Source organism: Mesoplodon bidens (genome assembly GCF_964165515.1).
Source record: "Mesoplodon bidens genome assembly, chromosome: 10".
Classification (NCBI taxonomy): Eukaryota; Metazoa; Chordata; class Mammalia; order Artiodactyla; family Ziphiidae; genus Mesoplodon; species Mesoplodon bidens.
The window spans coordinates 65,811,804-65,832,457 of NC_138172.1; the positions used below are offsets into that span (position 1 = coordinate 65,811,804).

General features: G+C 44.6%; 1 protein-coding gene, 1 long non-coding RNA gene and 1 pseudogene across 3 annotated transcripts; 2 read left to right on the top strand and 1 right to left on the bottom strand.

The window, feature by feature from the left end:
- Nucleotides 1–267: 267 nt before the first annotated feature.
- Nucleotides 268–13,488, top strand: LOC308623618. Its single transcript, XR_014016856.1, has 2 exons — nucleotides 268–819; nucleotides 12,326–13,488. It is a non-coding gene; the product is annotated as an uncharacterized lncRNA (long non-coding RNA).
- Nucleotides 2,219–2,461, bottom strand: SMIM40 (small integral membrane protein 40; the record flags this gene model as incomplete). Its single annotated transcript, XM_081246893.1, has 1 exon — nucleotides 2,219–2,461. One exon carries the CDS (start codon nucleotides 2,459–2,461, stop codon nucleotides 2,219–2,221), a length of 243 nt encoding a protein of 80 aa, XP_081103019.1.
- Nucleotides 13,489–18,241: 4,753 nt separating the features above from the next.
- Nucleotides 18,242–19,917, top strand: LOC308623742 (heat shock factor protein 1-like; annotated as a pseudogene). Its single transcript has one exon. The product of its transcript is annotated as a heat shock factor protein 1-like (transcript).
- The last annotated feature ends 737 nt before the right edge of the window (nucleotides 19,918–20,654 follow it).

Here is a 20,654-nt window from a genome sequence, read left to right on the forward strand (position 1 = left end):
CGCCAATCAGAAACTTCCCGCATCCTGGCCCAACTGCCGGCGAGTCGCGTGCCGGGAGGACTGAGCCACCTTTCTAAGTAGGGGAGGGGGGAACGGAACAGGGCAGCTGAGGAATTGGCCTTACAAGGCTGCACAAGGATGCACGGAAGGGCGGGAATCTCTTAAGAGGGAAATAAAACCTTTCCATCCACTGGGCTATTGACAAGCCTTCTGGTGCTGCTTTCCTACCTGCCAGGTACCAGTTTCCACGGCTTAATCGACTGCGCCTGTCATTCCTTTCTGTGGGCTGTGCGCTCCCTTGTCGCTGTCCAGAAGCTATTTCTACATCCAGTTGCCTACATCTCCCAATCGTGAAGTCATAACACATGCACACAAATGAGCACAACACGCTGTACAAATGTGTTATTATTACTGCTATTGTTGTTGGTTTGCTTTTCAAGCTTCACCACAGAACTAATGACCAACCAAGTAGGTGGGACCTGGGTGGTTCTCCTTCCTTCTCTGGAGGGGATTCCCGAGGCGCAGGCGCTGATGACCAGGAGGCTGTGCTTTGTCCAGGGGCTCCAGGGCCTGAGGACGGGCGATGTGGGGAGGGGGTTCTGAGAAGAATCTGTGCAAATTGCCGCTGTGAGGGCTGTGAGACGAAATGAGACTCGTAAAATACCTCGAGTCTCTCTCGTCCTCTTCCTCTGAGAGAGCTGATGAAAGAAGGAAGAGAGAAGAAACCGACTTTGACGCCCGCCTCGCCCACCCAACACCCCCCCCAACCCAGCTTTAGGGAAGCTGGGGGGACTCGTGGAGGCAGAGCTGGGTCCAAAGGTGAGCTTCTGGGGAAACTGGAAATGTTAACACGGTTCCAACTGCTGAGTTTCCCACTTCCTGCATCCTTGCGAATTCCACAGATGGTGAGCATCTTGCCATTTTCTGGGACCACAGACCCTTACATCCCCAAGCCCTCAGAGTCCCAGAACCTCAAACTCTCCCTTCCATTAAAGAATCCCACACCACTTCTCTTCAGTCGTCTAAGCCTATAGTCTTCAAATTGGGGGACATGAAGACTTGCCCAAGGGTACTCAGATTTGGGAGATATAAGGGACTTAATTTCCAGATTCTCAATTTTCCCAAAATTTATTTTCCTCAGTAAATTCCTGCAGTAGAGCTTCTCCTTCTTCCTTTCCTCTTTTACAATAGACTTTCTCCCTCTTAAAAAAAAAAAAAAAAAAAAAAAAGGCTACTGTAGTTCTCAATCATGAAATCTCCTGGGGATAATGTTACCTTGTTTTTTGTTTGTTTGTTTTTTGGTTTTGCTTGTTTGTGTTTGTTTTTGTTTTGACCACTGGACTGCCAGGGAACTCCCTTACCTTGTCTTAAATAAAGAGACATGTAACCTATTTCTTTCAAGGCACGGTAAGCACCACCTCGTCTATCTCATTTAAAATGTACTTTTAGGTAGTTTCCTGGCAGTCCAGTGGTTAGGCCTCTGTGCTGCCAAGCAGGGTGCCGGGGTTTGATCCCTGGTCAGGGAACTAAGATCCTGCAAGCTGAAACATAGAAAAAAAAAATGTACCTTCAATATTAACAATTATGAAAATGTGTACAATCTTTATGCTATTTAATCAGTTCTGCTCATGTAATAATTGTAATGATAACCCAGAAGAATTTTTTCTAAAAAACTAGAGTCTTAGGGTCACAAGAAAGAAAAATATTTTTCATCTCCATTAATATATATGCTTATGTAGGAAAGAGTGATAGATTGGTCAATAAAAGACTTTCAAGTATAAAAGCATAAAATTGTCTGTGGAGAAGTAGAATGGTAATAGGAGTTCTAGGAGAAAAGAGAATGATGGAAGAAGAAAAGGAAGGATTCCCAATTATATTTTTAAACGAGTGGTGGTGAATATCAAGTCACTCTGATATTTCTACTCCCCTGGACACACAAAAGATTGATTTAATTGTTTTATTTTAAAATGTGAATATTTTTTGTATGCCAGGAATTACATCCTTGAAACAATGTTAATGTATGATGAAAAGTTTTAGGTGCTTACTTAAAAATACTTGAGGAGTATAAACTTTTTCAAAATTAATTCCCGGAGTATAGGTGCAGAAATTTTAAGATAGCTGCTCTCAAGCTCTCCAAGTGTCCCTCCAAAGCCCCATTTCCCCCTTTCTCCCCTCTCACCTCTGTGGCAGGGAAAGAGGACGTTTATGGGAAAGGCGGTCACAGTTCCAGCTCCTCCTCCATCTGAGGTGTTCTCAGGAGCCAGTCCCCAAACCTTGCCCATGGTAACAGCCACAGCAGCTTATAAACAGCCTCCAGCGTCAGTAGTGTCAGGATGAGGACCAGGAAGATAAAGAAGGCCTTGTCCATGGCCTGTCGCAGGGGACCCCTGGGAGGAGAGGGCCTCCGGGCAAACGCCAGGAACACATCCTCCTCGTCCACATCACCCTCCTCCTCAGCCATCCTAACCCACGGTGTGACAGCTGGCTGGAGCACGGAGGCTGGGATGGAAGCCCTTACTCAGCCTTGCCAGGATTAAGGGGCGTGGTGTCAGCAAGTCCTGCACCTGCCGAGCTTGACCCTAATTCCCCCAACCAAGAGAAAGAAAGGAGAGGAGGGCCTCTGAGCCTTTGGAACAGTCAATGCAATGTGAATGGTCTGGATTAAACAATTCCTAAAGTCTGTCCAGCTTTACTGTTTTATAATTCCGTGTTTCGGAAGCTGAAGGCCCAACAGAGACATGCCAGCTGGAGCTGCCCAAGTCATTCTGGGCCTCTAAGCTTAAGGCTCAAGGTCTTGGGCCCCTACAGACAGAGTGAGCTAGTGGACCTAGTATGCTACTGGGAGCCGCTGTCAGTCAAGCACCTAAGGCCCTTTTCGGCTTTACATTGGGTGGTCGGGGGTGGGTGGGTGGGACACGCCTAACCTAGGTGGCTGGTGGCGGGGGGGGAGCGAGCAGCGGTGGCTACAGTCCGCGAAGGCACGTAGTTCTTCCCCAGGTCTGCGGGGCCCCGAGGTTGCGGCGCTGAAAGCCCGCACGCTCACTTCGTGACTTCGAAGACGATTATATCAATCATTGGACTGCAGGAGCCAGGGCGGAGGTTTATAAAAAGAGAAAGAACATGATTAGCCAGCGGTGCGAAGGAGAATGATTGGGACTTAACTATTGGGGCAATAATAAGGAAGAGCGAGCTTGTGCGTGAGGGGCGTGGTCTGAGAGTTGCTGGTGGGAAATGTCCAAGAGGTTGTCTTGTGGCACGGGTTGAAGGCCTTTTCTTGACCCTGTTCCCCAGGCACTGGCCTGAAAGTTCGTGAGGGAAATCGAAGTCCATATGGGGACAGGCCCGCACCCGCCCCGTAGGTGGTGGTTGGGGGGTGGAGTGTGGACAGTGGAGGAAAGGGTCCATAGTGAACCTCATATCTGGAGCCTCTATGGTCTCGTACCTAAACTCCAGTTTGATCTTAATAAGGACATTGTTTTCTTGGGAAGAACTTGTTTACCCCAAAATGGTACAAAGGATGTCACAGGGTTTTTTGTTGTTGTTGTTGTTTAAATATTTGCTTATTTATTCTGGCTGCGCTGGGTCGTAGTTGTGGCATGCTGACTTCGTTGAGGCATACATGTGGGACCTAGTTCCCGACCAGGGATCGTACAGTGCCCCCTGCATTGGGAGCGTGGAGTCTTACCCACTGGACCACCAGGGAAGTGACAGTTTTGTTTAGAGTCAACTCGTATTATCGTTTGCTACCGCCACAGGAGGTCATTACGAGTCAAAAAAAAAAAAAAAAAACTGGATCAGGGCCAAACTAATCATTTATTAGTTGTGTTAATTAAACAAGGAGGCCATCACACTGAGTGGCTCTAATGTCATGGCGGCCTACTTAAGCAAGCCAAAATCTAAACCTGTAAACGCCTCAAGGTCATGTAATCAAGATGCCAAGGGAGGGAATTCCCTGGCCGTCCAGTGGTTAGGACTCAGCACTTCCACTCCAGGGGGCACAGGTTCGATCCCTGTTTGGGGAACTAAGATCCTGCATGCTGGGAGGCACAGGCAAAACAAAAACAAAAAGAAAACATCAAAACAAAACAAAAAAACACTAAAGGACAACCAATCACACACAGCCAACTAGGCTAAGCTATAGCCAATCAAATAATTTCCTTTCTCTGTTTCCACACTTTCTGCATTTAAGTTTTTCCTCTGGTTGAGGTCTGAGGAGCGCTCATAACCACTTCTGGTTTGGCGCGGCCCCATTTGAATGCATTTTTTGCTCAAATAAACTTAAAAATTTAACATGCCTCAGTTTACCTTTAACAGTTGTATGATGGGGACCTTGGGCCAGTTACCTGAACTTTCTTTAGTTTTTTTATAGAATTGAAAAAGTCTTGCCTCACAAAGTCGTCAGGAGGGACAAATGAAATAAGATTTTTTTTTTTGTAAATTATGAAGTGCCGTGTAAACATAATGTATTAATTTCTGATACCCTCACTATGTCTCAGGCAAGTTTGCAATAAGGCCACCCAAACACCTTTATCATTTCCTTATAGTTCCTTCCCCATGGTAGGTTCAGCACTAAGATCTTGTGTAATACATAAACTCAGCACTTTATTGGATTTTTAAAAAATTTTGAAGTAATTTCAAACTTACAGAAAACACTTAAGAACAGTATCAGGAACTCTGGTATCCTTTTCACCCTGCTTCCCCATTTGTCAACATTTGGTTATATTTGCTTATTTCTCTCAACCCCAATATAACCATCTATTATGGGTTGAATTGTGTCCCTTCAAAATTCAGATAGTGAAGCCCTAACTCCCAGTACCTCAGAATATGACCTTATTTGGAAATAGGGTTGTTGCAGATGTAGTTGGTTAAAATAAAATGAGGTCATACTCCAGTAGGGTGGACCCTTAATCCAATATGACTGATGTCCTTATAAAAAGGAGAAATTTGGACACAGACCAGCATACGTCATGTCCAGACCAGAACATCACGTCCAGACCAGCATACGTCAAGACCAGAATGTCATGTGAATGTGAAGGCAGAGATAGGGTTGATGTGTCTACAAGCCAAAGAATGCCAAAGATTGCCAGCAAACCACCAGAATCTAGGGGAGAGGCATGGAAGAGACTTCTGTCACAGCCCTCAGAGAGAACCAACCCTGCTGACTCTTTGATTACTGACTTCTAGCCTTCAGAACTGTAAGAAAATAAATTTCTACTGTTTAAGCCACCCCGTTTGTGGTACTTTGTTATGGCAGCCCTAACAAACAAATACACCATCTTAATCAGGAAATCAACACCACTATCCAATTATAGGTACAATTCAGACTTCCTCAGCTGTCCCACTAATGCCTCTGTCCTTTTTGGTCTAGGATCGCAAATCTCATTTGGTAGTCACATATCTGCAGACTCCTTCAATGTGGGCAGTTCTTCTGTCTTTCTCTTTCATGAATTAGTTTTAAAGAGTACAGGCTTTTCATTTCTGTACAATCTCTCCAACCTAAGTGCATGTTGGGGCAAGAGAGAAATGATGTGGCCTTTGTGTATCACATCAGAAGTTGCTGGAGGCAAAACCATCTCACTCCTGATGCTGCCAAACCAGTCTGGCAGGTTCTCCACCTTAAAGTCCTAACTGTCCCTTTGTAATTCCTAAGTATCTGACACGTCACCAAATCTCCACCTACCTGCCTTAGCATCCCTTTAATGACTCTCATCGGAATAAGCATGATGATGTTTATTTTAAATTTTTATTTATTTATTTATTTATTTATTTATTTTTGGCTGTGTTGGGTCTTCGTTGCTGTGCGCAGGCTTTCTCTAGTTGCCGTGAGCGGGGGCTACTCTTCGTTGTGGCTTCTCATTGTCGTGGCTTCTCTTGTAGTGGGGCACGGGCTCTAGGCGTGCAGGCTTCGGTAGTTGTGTCTCGTCGGCTCAGTAGCTGTGGCTTGTGGGCTCTGGAGCTCAGGCTCAGTAGTTGGGGCGCACAGGCTTAGTTGCTCCGCAGCATGTGGGATCTTCCCGGGCCAGGGCTCGTACACATGTCCCTTGCATTGGCAGGCAGATTCTTAACCACTGCGCCACCAGGGGAGCCGGATGATGTTTATTAAATGGTGATGTTTTTTTTTTACTCCGTCATTTCTTCTTCAGTTTTCAGTCAACAATCGACTATAAAAGAACATTTCTTTCTCCCTCATTTATTCATTTATTTATTTATATCATATGGACTCATGGATTCCAATTTTACTCAATAACTTGTAATCCATTACTACCATATTTATTTATATTGCCTGGACCCATGCATTTCTATTTAATTAATGGTAGTCAGTTACTATCATCATTAATTTCATGCACAAATTATCCCAAATTTGGGTGGCGCCAGACTCTGGGATCCGTGCCGCCTGGCGCCCACCATTCCCGCGGGAGAAGATGGGAAGCCCATGGGCTTGGTGGTGCAAGTGGAGTTCATAGGCCGCAGCTGCAGCAGCTGCAGCATCGGAGCTAGAGGTTGCTACAGCCCCAAGGGCCCGCAGCTGGTGGGGCGGGGAGGGGGGTGAGGGCTTCCCTGATACTGGCTCGGACCACTCGTCGTCAGGCACCATGGAGGAGGAGCTCCTGCAAGCTGGACGAGCAGCTGGACATCCTGGCGCTGATGGAGGTGAAGATGAAGGAGATGAAGGGCAGCATCCTCACCTGTGTCTCACCGAGGCCAAGCTCCGTGAAGAACTCCTCGAGAGGGATCGGCTGCTGGCTATGGCTGTCATCCACAAAAAGCACAGGATGTGAGCGAGTCCCATTTCGGCCTTCAGGACTCCCAGACACCTAGCAGCTTAGTGGGGACCTTAGGCCGCCACTGTTGAACTCCCTCATACTCCTGGGGCACTGGTTGACAATACTGAGGCTTCAGAACCATTGAACTTGAAACTTATCCCCTACGGATGCAGGCAGGATACCCAAAGACTATGGGTTTGGGAAGACAACACCTTGAGTTTGGCCAGCAATCAGAACTCTTCCACGTGTAGTGATAAGAGATCCAAGTAACATCAGTTCTACCTTTTGTGCTTTTCCTTCCCACGTGCAGCCTGTGCTTCTGATAGGGACTGGCAGATCTGTGCCTCTCCCTCATAGGACCTCCCTCCCAGGAGGCCATCTACAAGGCAATCTATGGGATCTCGTGGAGATCCAGCTTGCCAGGGACTTAAGTCTATCCTGTTATGTTTGCTACAAATTCTATTTTCTGTACAATTAGTCAGATTAAAGTTTTCACTATGTTTGTTTGGCAAAATGAATTAAACAGAAAGTAAGTTTAAAAAAAAGTATCCCAAATTTGGCAAATGAGAAAGTGCTCCAAGCTGGTTCCTGTGTCCTTTTGCAATGTCTACAACATTATTTGATCATTCCCTTACTTTCTGGTACAAGAGGGAATTCAGGCTCAATTTGTACTTTTCCTGACTTAGCCCAGGAATCAACCATTTCTTCAAGAGCCTCTGGCTTCTTTTTTTTTTTTTTAATAAATTTATTTATTTTATTTATGGCTGCATTGGGTCTTCGTTGCTGTCTGTGGGCTTTCTCTAGTTGCAGTGAGCGGGGGCTACTCTTCATTGCAGCGCGTGGGCTTCTCATTACGTGACTTCTCTTGTTGTGGAGCACAGGCTCTAGGCTTCAGTAGTTGTGGCTCGAGGGTTCTAGAGCGCAGGCTCAGTAGTTGTGGCTCACGGGCTTAGTTGCTCCACGCATGTGGGATCTTCCCGGATCAGGGCTCAAACCGGTGTCCCCTGCATTGGCAGGCAGATTCTTAACCACGGTGCCACCAGGGAAGCCCTCTCTGGCTTCTTTTAACAAAGGGTAGTATTTGGAAACCAAGATCTGGGTGCCAGATATCTTCATTGCTACTATGATGCCATTGTTCCTAGGCCTTCTCAGCAAATAGAGCTAGGAAATATATGAATGTATATATATATATACACATACATACACACACACACACACACACACATACACACTGTTCCAGTTACTATAGCCACCTAACATACCACCCAAAACTTGGTGTAAAACAACCATTTTATTATGCTCGTGGAATACTGTGTCAGAAAGAACACAGTAAGGATGGCTTGTCTTTGCTCAGTGATGTCTGGGTCCTTATCTGGGGAGACTTAAAGGCTGAGGGTGACTTAACCACTGAGAGCTGGGATCATCTGGAGGCATCTTCTGTCACATTTCTGGTAGTTGATGCTAGCTGTCAGCTGGCTCTCTGCCAGGGTGTTGGCCAGAACACATGCACTTGTCCTCTCCATGTAGCATGAGCTTTTTCACAGCATGGCAACCTTGAGATAGTTAAAATTCTTACATGGCACTCATGGCTCCAAAAGCATGTTGAAATGAGTAAGGCAGAAGCTGTATAATCTTTTCTGAGCTAGCCTCAGAAATCATGCAGTATGACTTCTGCTGCGTTCTGTTGGTTATAACACAGTTACAAACATGTTTAGATTTAAGGGGAGGAGGTATGGACCTCATAACCCACTTCTTTTTTTAAATTACTTTATTGAAGTGTAGTTGATTTACAAAGTTGTGTTAATTTCTGCTGTATAGCAAATTGATTCAGTTATACATATATATAGATAGATAGATAGATTCTTTTTCACATTCTTTATCATTATGGTTTATCACAGGATATTGAATATAGTCCCCTGTGCTATACAGTAGGACCCTGTTGTTTATCCATCCTTATATAATAGTTTGCATCTGCTCATCCCAAACTCCCAATCCTCCCCTCCCCCACCCCCCCATCCTTGGCAACCACAAGTCTGTTCTCTATGTCTGTGAGTCTATAAACCAACCTCTTGACAGAAGAAATGGAAAGAGTTCAAGACAAAGTAGTAGATGAGAAAGACAACAAGAGTACAGCCAGTCCTTTCAAAGAATTTTGCCATAAAGGTAAGGAAAGAAATGCAGCATAATGTAGAAAGAAATGTGGGCTCAGAGGAAGGATATTTAAAATGGGCATATTTTGGTATTTTTATATGCTGATAGGAATGACAAAGTAGACAGGGACAGGGACCAGAGAGTGGGATTGTAGGAGTGATGCTCTTGACTGGGAAGGACTGGGATTCAGTGCACAAGTGGAGGGGGTGACCCTAGATAGACACATTTGTGATACCTGGAGGGAGACAGAGTCTAAGGGCAGAAATGTAGGAGAAGGTGGGAAGTGGAAAAAGAACTTCTTTTCTGTTGTCCCTGGTTTTCAGTGAACTAGGAAGTAATGTCATCAGCTGGGCATGAGGGAGTTGATTTGAGGAGAGAAAAGAAGGTGCCCCAGGGCAAGAATAAAAATGGAAGCTCACATATCATACGTCTAAATTTTTTAAGGTTAATCATCAAGCTAATAAACTGTTAGGTATGTTCTTTACTCTTACTTTGCCAAGTCTACTTTCATAACAACAAAAGAATGTGTGTAAAGAAGCACAGCTGAAAAAAATATCAAAATGACTACATTTAATTATTATCCCATGTATCTAGGTATTCTTTTGGTGGACCAGATATGGCTGGATGAGTAACAAAATAAAGATGTGCATTACTGGAGAAAGAATAGTCTCTTCAATAAATGATGCTGGGAAAACTGGACAGCCAACATGCATGCAAAAAAAAAAAAAGAGAGAGAGAGAGAGGGAGAGAGAGAGACTAGACCACTACCTCACACCATTTACAAAAATCAACTCAAAATGGATTAAAGACTTGAATGTAAGACCTGAAACCATACAACTCCTGGAAAAAAACATACACAGTATGCTCTTTGACATCGATTGTAGCAATATCTTTCCGGATATGTCTCCATAGGCAAGGGAAACAAAAGCAAAAATAAACGAAAGAGACTATATCAAGTTAAAAAGCTTCTGCACAGCAAAGGAAACCATCAACAAAATGAAAAGACAACTTACCGAATGGGAGAAGATATTTACAAATCATATATCTGATGAGGGCTTAAAATCTAAAATATATAAAGAACTCATACAACTCAAAAACTACTTGATTTTTTTACATGGGCAGAGGAGCCAAATAGACATTTTTCAAAGGAAGACACACTGATGGCCAATAGGCGCATGAAAAAGATGTTCTACATCACTAATTATTGGGGAAATGCAAATCAAATCACAAGATATCATCTCATGCCTGTCAGAATGGCTATTATCAAAAAGACAAGAAATAACAAGTGTTGATGAGGATGTGGAGGGAGAAAAGGAACTCTTGTACATTGTTGGTGGGAATGTAAACTGCTACAGCCACTGTGGAAAACAGTATGGAGATTCCTCAAAAAATTAAGAATAGAATTACCATATGACTCAGCCATTCCACTTTTGGGTATTTATCCCCAAAATATGAAAACACTAATTAAAAGAAATATGCACCCCTGTGTTATTGCAGCATCATTTACAACAGCTACTCTATGGAAACAACCTAAGTGCCCACTGGCAGATGAAAGGATAAATAAGATGTGGTGTATGTATATTAAATGGAACACTATGCAGCCACAAAAAAGATGAAATCTTGCCATTTGAGACAATATGGACAGATCTTGAGGGTATTCCACTAAGTGATATAAGTCAGATGGAGAAAGACAAATACCATATGATTTCACTCATATGTGGAATAAAATAAACAAACAAACAAACAAACAAACAAAACAAAACAAACAAAAACAAACACGTAGATACAGAGGAGAGAGCAGTGGCTACCAGAGGTGAAGGGATGAGGGGAGGGTGAAGTGGGTAAAGGAGGTCAACTTTATGGTGATGGATGGAAACAAAGTTTTTGGTGGTGAGCACACTATAGTGTATACAGAAGTAAAAATATAATGTTGTACACATGAAACTTATGTTATAAACCAATGTTACCTCAATTTAAAAGAGACATGCATTATTTACAAGTTAATAAATATATATTTCAAACCATTTATTTTTCTTATCTTCATTTTTGCAGTCATTAATTATGTTGTTATAATTGAGATTTTCATATAATCTATGTTCTATTAACGGTAATGGGCTAAAGAATTTAAAAGTTAAATGCAGGACTTCCCTGGTGGCACAGTGGATAAGAATCCGCCTGCCAATGCAGGAGACACGGGTTCAAGCCCTGGTCAGGGAAGATCCCACATGGCGTGGAACAACTAAGCCCACGAGCCACAACTACCGAGCCCATGTGCCACAACTACTGAAGCTCACATAACTAGAGCCCATGCTCCGCAACAAGAGAAGCCACCACAATGAGAAGCCTGTGCACTGCAACGAAGAGTAGTTCCTGCTCACCACAACTAGAGAAAGCCTGCACACAACAATGAAGACCCAACGCAGCCAAAAATTAGTTAATTAAAAATAAAATAAAACTTAAATGCAACTGACTTCAAACTTTACATAATTTGAATATATTTTCATGAAGACATATAATGAAGTTAATGTAAAATTAAAATTATTATCATGCTTTCAAATGTTATTTTTCTAATATTTAAATCATCTATTAAAATTGAAGTGTAAATTGCAAATTATACTGAATAAATATTAAAAGTTATTTATAGAAAGCTGCCATTTGAAGGGAGGGCTTCCCTGGTGGCACAGTGGTTAAGAATCTGCCTGCCAATGTAGGGGACACAGGTTTGAGCCCTGGTCCAGGGAGATCCCACATGCCACAGAGCAACTAAGCCCATGCGCCACAACTACTGAGGCTGCACTCTAGAGCTCGTGAGCCACAACTACTGAGGCCACGTGCCACAACTACTGAAGCCTGCATGCCTAGAGCCCGTGCTCGCAACAAGAGAAGCCACTGCCATGAGAAGCCTGCGCACCACAAGTAAGAGTAGCCCCCACTCGCCGCAACTAGAGAAAGCCCGCCAGCAGCAACGAAGACCCAACACAGCCAAAAGTAAAATAAAATAAATTAATTAATTAAGAAAAAAGAAAGCTGCCATTTGAAAATTTAACTTTGAAATTTTAATTAAATCCTATGAAATATATATATATATATATATATATATATATATATATTTTGTGTGTGTGTGTGTGTGTGGTACACGGGCCTCTCACTGTTGTGGCCTCCCCCACCGCAGAGCACAGGCTCCGGACGCGCAGGCCCAGCGGCCATGGCTCACGGGCCCAGCTGCTCCGCGGCATGTGGGATCTTCCCAGACTGGGGCACAAACCCGTGTCCCCTGAATTGGCAGGCAGATTCTTAACCACTGCGCCACCAGGGAAGTCCCCTAGTGACTTGCTTCTAATGAACAGAATTTGGTAAAGAGTGACGGGATGTCAATTCTGAGATTAAAAGTCATGACTTTTGTCTTGTAGGCACTCTATTGCTGGCTTTGAAGAAGCAAGCTGCCACTTTGGAGAGGCCCACATGGCAAGAAACTGAGGGTGGCCTCTGGGAAATAACCAAAAAGAGACTGATACCTTCAGTCCAACAACCTTAAAGGAACTGAATCCTGCCAGCAATTTATGGAGCAAGATTAGAAGCAGGTCTTTCCCCAACTGAGCCTTCAGATGAGATCACTGGCAACACCCTGATTGCAGCTTCATGGGAGACCGTGAAGCAGAGGATCCAGCTAAGCTTCTCCCAGGTTTCTGACTGACAGAAATCATGAAATAATGTGTGTTGTTTTGAGCTACTAGTTTGGGGTAATTTTATATAGTGAGAGATAATTAATACACTGTGCCAGAATTAAGTGTCAGATCCTTAGTAACAGAGATACCCCTATGTCCCTTCGAAATCGTTTGTGTGTGTTGACATGAGGTGTCCTCTTAAATGTGGGCTCAAGGCAGAGTCCCTTCTTGCCTGGGTGTACTAATAGTACCAGGACTAGTTCATCAGTCTTCAATTTTTTTGCTTGCATGTTCCCTAAAAACATTTTGGAAAACTATGTGACCTTCTGCATATCTTTTACTTCATATCTAATTTCTTTCCTTGTAAATTTAAATAACTACAAACAGTGTAAAAATTTTAGTATCTTATAAATATCAACATTTAAAAATAAGACTGTTTATATTACTGTTTTAAATGTAACCAATAGAACCTAAATGCCATAGCTTTTTTTTTTTTTTTTTGACTACTGCGAGGCATGTGGGATCTTAGTTCCCCAACCAGAGATTGAACCCACGCCCTCAGCAGTGGAAGAGCCGAGTGTTAACCACTGGACCGCCAGTGAAGTCCCAATGCCATAGCTTTTTGTTATTCAACATCATCCTTTTGAAAAACATATGAATAGGGACTTCTCAGGGTGTCTAATGGTTGAGACTTCGCCTTCCAATGCAGGATTACAGGTTCAATCCCTGATCGGAGAGCTAGGATCTCACATGCCTCAGGCCAAAACCCAAAAAACATAAAACAGAAGCAATACTGTAACAAATTCAATAAAGACTTTTAAAAAATGGTTCACATCCAAAAAACAAATCTTTAAAAAAAAACAGATAGAACATATGAATAAAGTCTTCTTCAACAGCTGGACATTTTACATTATTTACTTTTTCCTTGAATTCATATTTCATTCACTTCCACTACATAATTTTTTCTTAATGTATTTTATATGTGAAAGTCTTGTATTGATCTTTCTATATTTCTCTTAACAAAATATATTTTTAAAAATTAGTTCTTTTTAATTTCTTTTAACCATAATACTCTGAATGTTTAAACTTTTCTTTTGGATTGAACTATTAGCAACAAAGCAAATTGATCAAAATCACATAAATATATTATACATCTTGATAGATATCAATAAACATAAATATAAAATTTTATTCACAATGCATATTTTAATGGGTTTTTAGCTAGTTCTGTATTAAGGAAGAACAAATCTGACTCCATATTAGATCTGTTCCTTTTACTTTTTTCTTTTATTTTAAAATTTTTATTTATTTATTTATTTATGGCTGTGGTGGCTCTTTGTTGCTGTGCGCAGGCTTTCTCTAATTGTGGTGAACGGTGGCTTCTCTTGTTGCGGAGCACAAGCTCTAGGCGTGTGGGCTTCAGTAGTTGCAGCATGCAGGCTCAGTAGTTGTGGCTCTTGGGCTCTAGAGCACAGGCCCAGTAGTTGTGGTGCATGGGCTTAGTTGCTCCACAGAATGTGGAATCTTCCAGGAGCAGAGTTCGAATCTGTGTCCCCTGCATTGGCAGGCGGTTTCCTAACCAGTGTGCCACCAGGTAAGTCCTCCTTTTACTTTAATCTTTATGCTCTGTTGCCTGTGCTTAGTCATGCTGGCTCTGCACCTTTTGTAAAAGAATGTTGCCTATAGCTTCAAGTATACAGGATAGCCTGACCTTGACCTGACCTGAACACAGAATAACATTTGTCTTGTTGGAGGTTTAGAGGAACATCATGACCTGTGAACTGACCTACCTGGACAGCTGCAAGAACAAACGATCCCACACCAAGAAGTCTGCGACAACTAACCACGCCACTCCCTCATCTTGCCTTTAGAAGGGTTTTGCTGGACTTCCCTGGCGGTCCAGTGGTAAAGACTCCACATTTGCTTCCACTATATGGGGAACGGGTTCAATACCTGGTCAGTGAACTAAGATCCTGCATGCCCTACTGTGTGGCCAAAAAAAAAAAAAGAAAGAAAGAAAAAGAAAAAGTCTTTGCTTGAAAGCCTTTGGGGAGTTTGGGCTTTTTAAGGCATGAGCCACCTGTCTCTTTGCCTGGCCCTGCAGTAAACCTTTCTCTGCTCCAGACTCTGACAACAACAACGTTCCGGTATTGTTTGGCCTCACTGTGCCTCAGGCACATGGGCTTGCTTTAGGTAACAATTCATGTATCATTGAATCGTAAGAATAGCATAGCTGGAATAAGACAACCTTCAGTAACAATTCTCTATCTATTTTTTTTCATCAGAATAAAAGCTGAGAGTTCTTGTTCACATAAATAAGTAAATGGGAATGGAAATACTTTTATTATAGCAATGACACTCACTTCTTTGAACTCCTTCTGAATTATATGCCAAAAATCACATAATGAGCCATCATTAAATGTATTTTAATGATATTCAAGCTGAAAACTCAATTAGATTCTCTTTTAATTTTGTTGAAAGCAACGAATTGAAAACCACCTGACTTGCTAAAGGATTCATTACTCAATCATTAGAGTCATTTACTTTCAAAAACAGTATTTCAAATATTTCAAATTGTACTTTAGTTTAGCAACTCAGATGTTTTTATATTTCCTCATCTTGGGAGAATGGCAAATGGGCAATGGCAAAAGAGGAGGAGAGAAATGAAAATATGCACAAAAGTTCGCAGGTAAATCAGTTTTAGGAAAAGGATATACAGAAATAGAGAATGTGAAAATGGATACATTCATAACTGGCCATGTCCTCCTGTCCCTTGTAGGACTTTGTGTATTCCTTGGAGTCTGCACACTCCAGGGTGAAGACCACTGGACTAGGGACATGTAGTATGATTGTCAGCCAGCACAAGGTCTACTTGAGACTTAACCAAAAATTCAAAGTGAGACCAGTCAGCATGGTATGTGTTTTCCTTTCCCTCCAGATATGTTCAGCCACATGCATGCAATGGCAGAGTTGGCAGAGAGTTAGGACTTTGCCAAGAGTGCTGGGAAGGAGCAAAGGAGTCAAGGCTGTATGTAAGGTAACATCAGGATTATTGGTGAAGTCCAGACAGGAAGGTGAGTCCTAAAATTTCCAGTTCTTAAGGATGAACTCTCCCAGGGTAGCAAAATGAGAAAAGAAGGGGGTTCAAGCTTTGGACAGCTCCAATATTTAATGTCAGTGGGGCAGGTGGTAGATGGGCTCCAGGCTAGGCATTTACAACAGGCCTCCTGTTTGCATTTCCTGAAACAGGAGATAGGTGGGCTCCAGGATAGATATTTAAAACCAGCCTCCTGTTTGCACTTCGAAATAGGAATAACAACAGAAACAGGGTAAGTAGTCAGGCTTTGTCTCCTTCGTACACTTTAAGATAACAGTCATGGCAGGAACAGAGAGGGGCTAAACCCTGTTTGAGTAAAAGATCAAGAGGTCCTATATTTCCCATCTTTGGGGCAAAGGAGACACTGCACATGCGCAGAAAGACTCCTTGGGGGTCAAAAAGGAGGGGTCACCACCCCAGAAGAGGTGATGCCAAGGGCTCCCATAGGCCTCTGAGCTGGAATCCATCTTGGAAAAAAGTTGTGCACGCAAGTTGGGGAGGGTCCTAGGACAGGTCAGGTGTGGAAAAAGAAACCAGATAATTGGCCAAAGGTAAACAAAGACTGGGAAGAGCCACGCTGTATAAATGATTTAACCGCCTCTTTACTCCTCCTCCTTAGGGAGAACGCCCACACCCTTTCTGTCTGGGTGTGTTATCTCTGCCTTGCTTCTGTCTTAACTAAACAAACTTTCTCTGTGTGCTCTCCCACTTGTTGTGCTGTGTCTCTAATAATAAACTTCATACCTGTTTTTACAGTTTTTGTCTCCCTGAGAAATGCATTTTTCAGTGGAGGCAAGAGCCAGAGAAAATTTACTTCTAGCCTCCAGCCCTTGCTGGTCTAGTGGCTAGGATTCCTGGTTTTCATCCAGGCTACCCAGGTTCAATTCCTGGGCAGGGAACTAAGATCTTGCTTCAAGCCACCACTCACTGCTGCTGCGTCTCCAAGATCATCAGGATCAAGAAGGCAATGGAGGTCAAGAGTGATCACAGAGGTGGATATTAGAAAGTGTTGGGTCTTGGAGACAAAGGAAAGTGTCCCAAGAAAGTGGAAGTCCACTCATCTGGTGCTGGGGATATCAAGTAAGAGGAGGTCTGGAAATTTATTGTATTTAGTTACATCCAAGTCATTGGGGGATTTAGGAGAGTAAGAGGCAGAAGCCCAACTGGAGTGGGTTGTGAAAAATGAGTGGGAGGTGGGGGATGGGAAAAGCCAATACTAACAATTCTTATTTGGAGGAGGACAGTAGGATTATTCTTTATCCCTTTTATTTGTTTTCATTATAATGTTTACTGCAGTTTATTATATATATATATATATATATATATATATATATATATATATATATACACACATACATATTGTCTTCTCTTCTTTATCTGTGGGTCTCCTTTCTCAAAACTGGAATCAAAGCTCTATGAGGCTGGCAACCAACACTGTCTTGTCCAGTCTGTGCAGTATACTGGACACTTGGAAATATTTTTGAATCAACTGATGAAAAAACCAATGCTAAACAAAAGGTTTACAGAAGTAGTCCATCCCCAAACAAAGGTATATCTTGATCCAAGGACAAATTTGTGCTTCATTTCTTTGAACTTGAAAGCAATTTTAAGCTCTTTTGGTTAAATCTTGAGAATTGGACATTCAAGTTCCTCTCGCCTCATGCCGCAAACCTCCCTGAAATGGGATAAGAAAGGCACAACGAGAACAGGGGAAGAGACAATATCAGACAGGAGAAGACAACATCTTAATTGGAAAGCTGGTGGAGCTGAGAGAAGAGTGATTACTGACCTTGTCAATCTGAAAAAGCAAAACCTAAGGGTGAGAGCAGGAGCTGTGGGCAACAAGAAGCAATTCCTGAGGCAGAACTTCGGGAAGATGTAGGAATTTCACAGCTCTAGCTTCCCGTGAAAGCAGAGGTGCAAGGGGAGGATGGATTAAAAGTTTTTGAAGAAGCTGAGATACCTGCAGTTAATTCCCCCCACAGTTGGTAACCAGGCAAGTCCCAGGCCAGCCCATCATGCTGGGAGAAGACTGGGGAAAGGCCAAACCAGACAGATTCTGGCCTTGGGGACACCAAGCCCAAATGAGAGCAGAGAGCAGGCTCCATACAGAACACAGGGGCCTTTAGTGAAGATCTATATCCCAAGCAGTGAACCACCAGCCAGCCCCCTTTCCCCATTTGGTTCCCAGAAGACTGACAATCCACTCTCACCCCCCAGGGGCAACTGACTCCTTCAAGAAAAAATACCCACAGATATTGACGTTTGAATGTGATTCAAAAAATTTGCCATTCTGCGTGCAGGAAAGCGCGGAGTCCTAACCACTGTCCTGCCAGGGAATTCCCATGATTCAAAAATTTAAAAGTCTGGATTCCCACTCAATTACTCAAGGCCACTAGTTCCCACCTAGGTTCCAGAGTGGCCCACCAGCTTGTGGGTGTCTCGCTTTTAAACAGGAGTGCTCAGGTCAGGACCACCATATACTGTATTTGAGGGAGACTTTGGACATGAACAAAAAATCAAAATAAAAAGCTAAAAAGAGGCCGGTGGGCGGCGCCGGTGGGAGCTCGCCCGTCGCAAGATGGCGGCGTTCATGGCCTTAGGCCGGCCCGTGGTCTCTCTTCGTGGTCACTCCTTCCGCCTCTCCCACCTTGCCCGGGATGGATCTGCCCGCGGGCCTGGGCACGGTAGAGCCCAGCAACGTCCAGGTCTTCCTGATCAAGTTGTGGACCTTCGTGAGCAGCCAAGACACAGACGTTCTGGAGCCCGAGCAGGAGCAGCGTCCACGTGCTCAACCAGGGCCCGTTTGCCAAGGAGGTGCCATCTAAGTCCTCCAAGCACAGCAGCACGGCCAGCTTCGTGGGGCAGCTCAACACTTGTGGCTTCCGGAAGGTGGTCCGCATTGAGCAGGGCAGCCTGGTCAAGCCAGAGGGGGACGACACAGAGTTCCAGCACCCGTGCTTCCTGTGCGGCCAGGAGCAGCCCCTGGTCAAGAGGAAAGTGACCAGCGTGTCCACTCTGCGGAGCGAGGACATAAAGATTCCCCAGGACAGTGTCACCAAGCTTCTGACCGACGTGCAGCGGATGATGGGGAAGCAGGAGAGCATGGATTCCAAACTGATGACCGTGAAGCAAGAGAACGAGGCCCTGTGGCGGAAGGTGGCTGGCCTGCGGCAGAAGCATGCCCAGCAGCAGAAAGTCGTCAACAAGCTCATCCAGTTCCTGATCTCGCTGGTGCAGCGGAACCAGATCCTGGGGGTGAAGAGAAAGATCCCCCTGATGCTGTACGACAGCTATTCCATGCCCAGTACTCCCTGGAGCACATCCACGGCCCGGGCCCCTACTTGGCTCCGGCCTGGCCTACAGCGGCCGCAGCCTCTGTTCCCCAGATGCTGTCGCCGGCTCGGGACCCATCATCTCTGACATCACTGAGCTGCCCCAGTAGCCCCTTGGCCTCTCCAGGCAGGAGCATAGTCGACGAGAGGCCCCTGTCCAGTAGGCCCTTGATTCGAGTCAAGAAGGAGCCCCCGGGCAGAGGATGCCGGTCCCAGGCACCCGTCCACCATGGTGGATATGCCCCTGTCCCCAACCACCCTCATTGACTCCATCCTGTGGGAGAGCCTGCGCCGGCTGCCTCGGCCACACCCTTCACAGACGCGGGGGCGGAGGGGGGAGGGGGTGCCCCCTCTCGCTCCTGCCCACCTCGGCCCCACCCCCATCCCTCCCAGAAGTGCCTCAGTGTAGCCCGCCTGGACAGTTTGACTCGCGCTCCAGAGATGGCTGAGGTCGCCCGCTTCTTCCCCTGCCCCTCCTCCTCTCTGCGTGTTTGAGTCCAGCCAGGGGACCGAGCTCAGGGACCACTTGGACGCCATGGACTCCAACCTGGGCGACCTGCAGACCAAGCCAACTAGCCACGGCTTCAGTGTGGACACCAGTGCCCTGCCGGACCTGTTCGGCCCCTCGGTGACAGTGCCCGACAGGACTCTGCCCGACCTTAACAGCAGCCTGGCCCGCGAGACCCCCAGGCCTCGCGAGGCAGAGAGCAGCAGCCCTGACTTAGGGAAGCAGCTCTTGCTGGACCCGGGCTCCGTGGACGTGCGGGGCAGCGGTCTGCCGGTGCTCTTAGAGCTGGGGGAGGGCTCCTACTTCTCGCAGGAGGCCGACCACGCCGACGACCCCACCATCTCCCTGCTGATGGGCTCTGAGCCCCCCCAAAGCCAGGGACCCCACTGTCTCCTAGAGGCCCGGGTCTGGGCGTGGCCCCCCAGACCAAGGGTCCGGCCCCGTGTGCCAAGGCTTGCTTGGGGCTTCACAGCCACACTCGGACTGACTAGTACACGGGTGTTCATAAAACTATATTTTGGATTTTTACATGAGAAACCCCCTTTCCCCTTCCGTAGACATATACAGATACATACGAGAACGGACAGATGGATGGACAGATGGACAAGACAGGCAGAGATCTATGAACAATGGGCTCTGTCTGTGGCAAAGAACAAACAAACAACAACAAAATACAGAGCAAACAGAGGCAGAGAGAAGAGGGGAATGTCACATAAACTATAATAAACTTCATAGATAAGCTAGAGTATCTCTGAAAGAAGAACAGGATGCTGTAAAAAATCAGCAAGGAGGTGCTGTAAGATGATCAACAGTATATGAGAAATAAAACCTTAAGGCCGATTTTAAGATCCAGATTTTTCTTCTGATGAGGGAAAGAAGCTACTGGTATTTAAAAAACAACAGTTGTCATTATTATCCTTAGCTCAACCAACCAAAAATGGTATGTATCTTCTTTTTCTGTCTTGAAAATGAAGGGAGTCTCTAAAGAAAGAAATGTATCTTTCTCTGAGAAATGACTGTTTGTTCTGGTTATTTAGGAATTGTATTGGTTTGATACTGCAATTAATTTACAAAGGAATTCTTCCTATTGAATAGATAACATATGTGCAAAATCCCAAAGGAAGAAAGATGCAT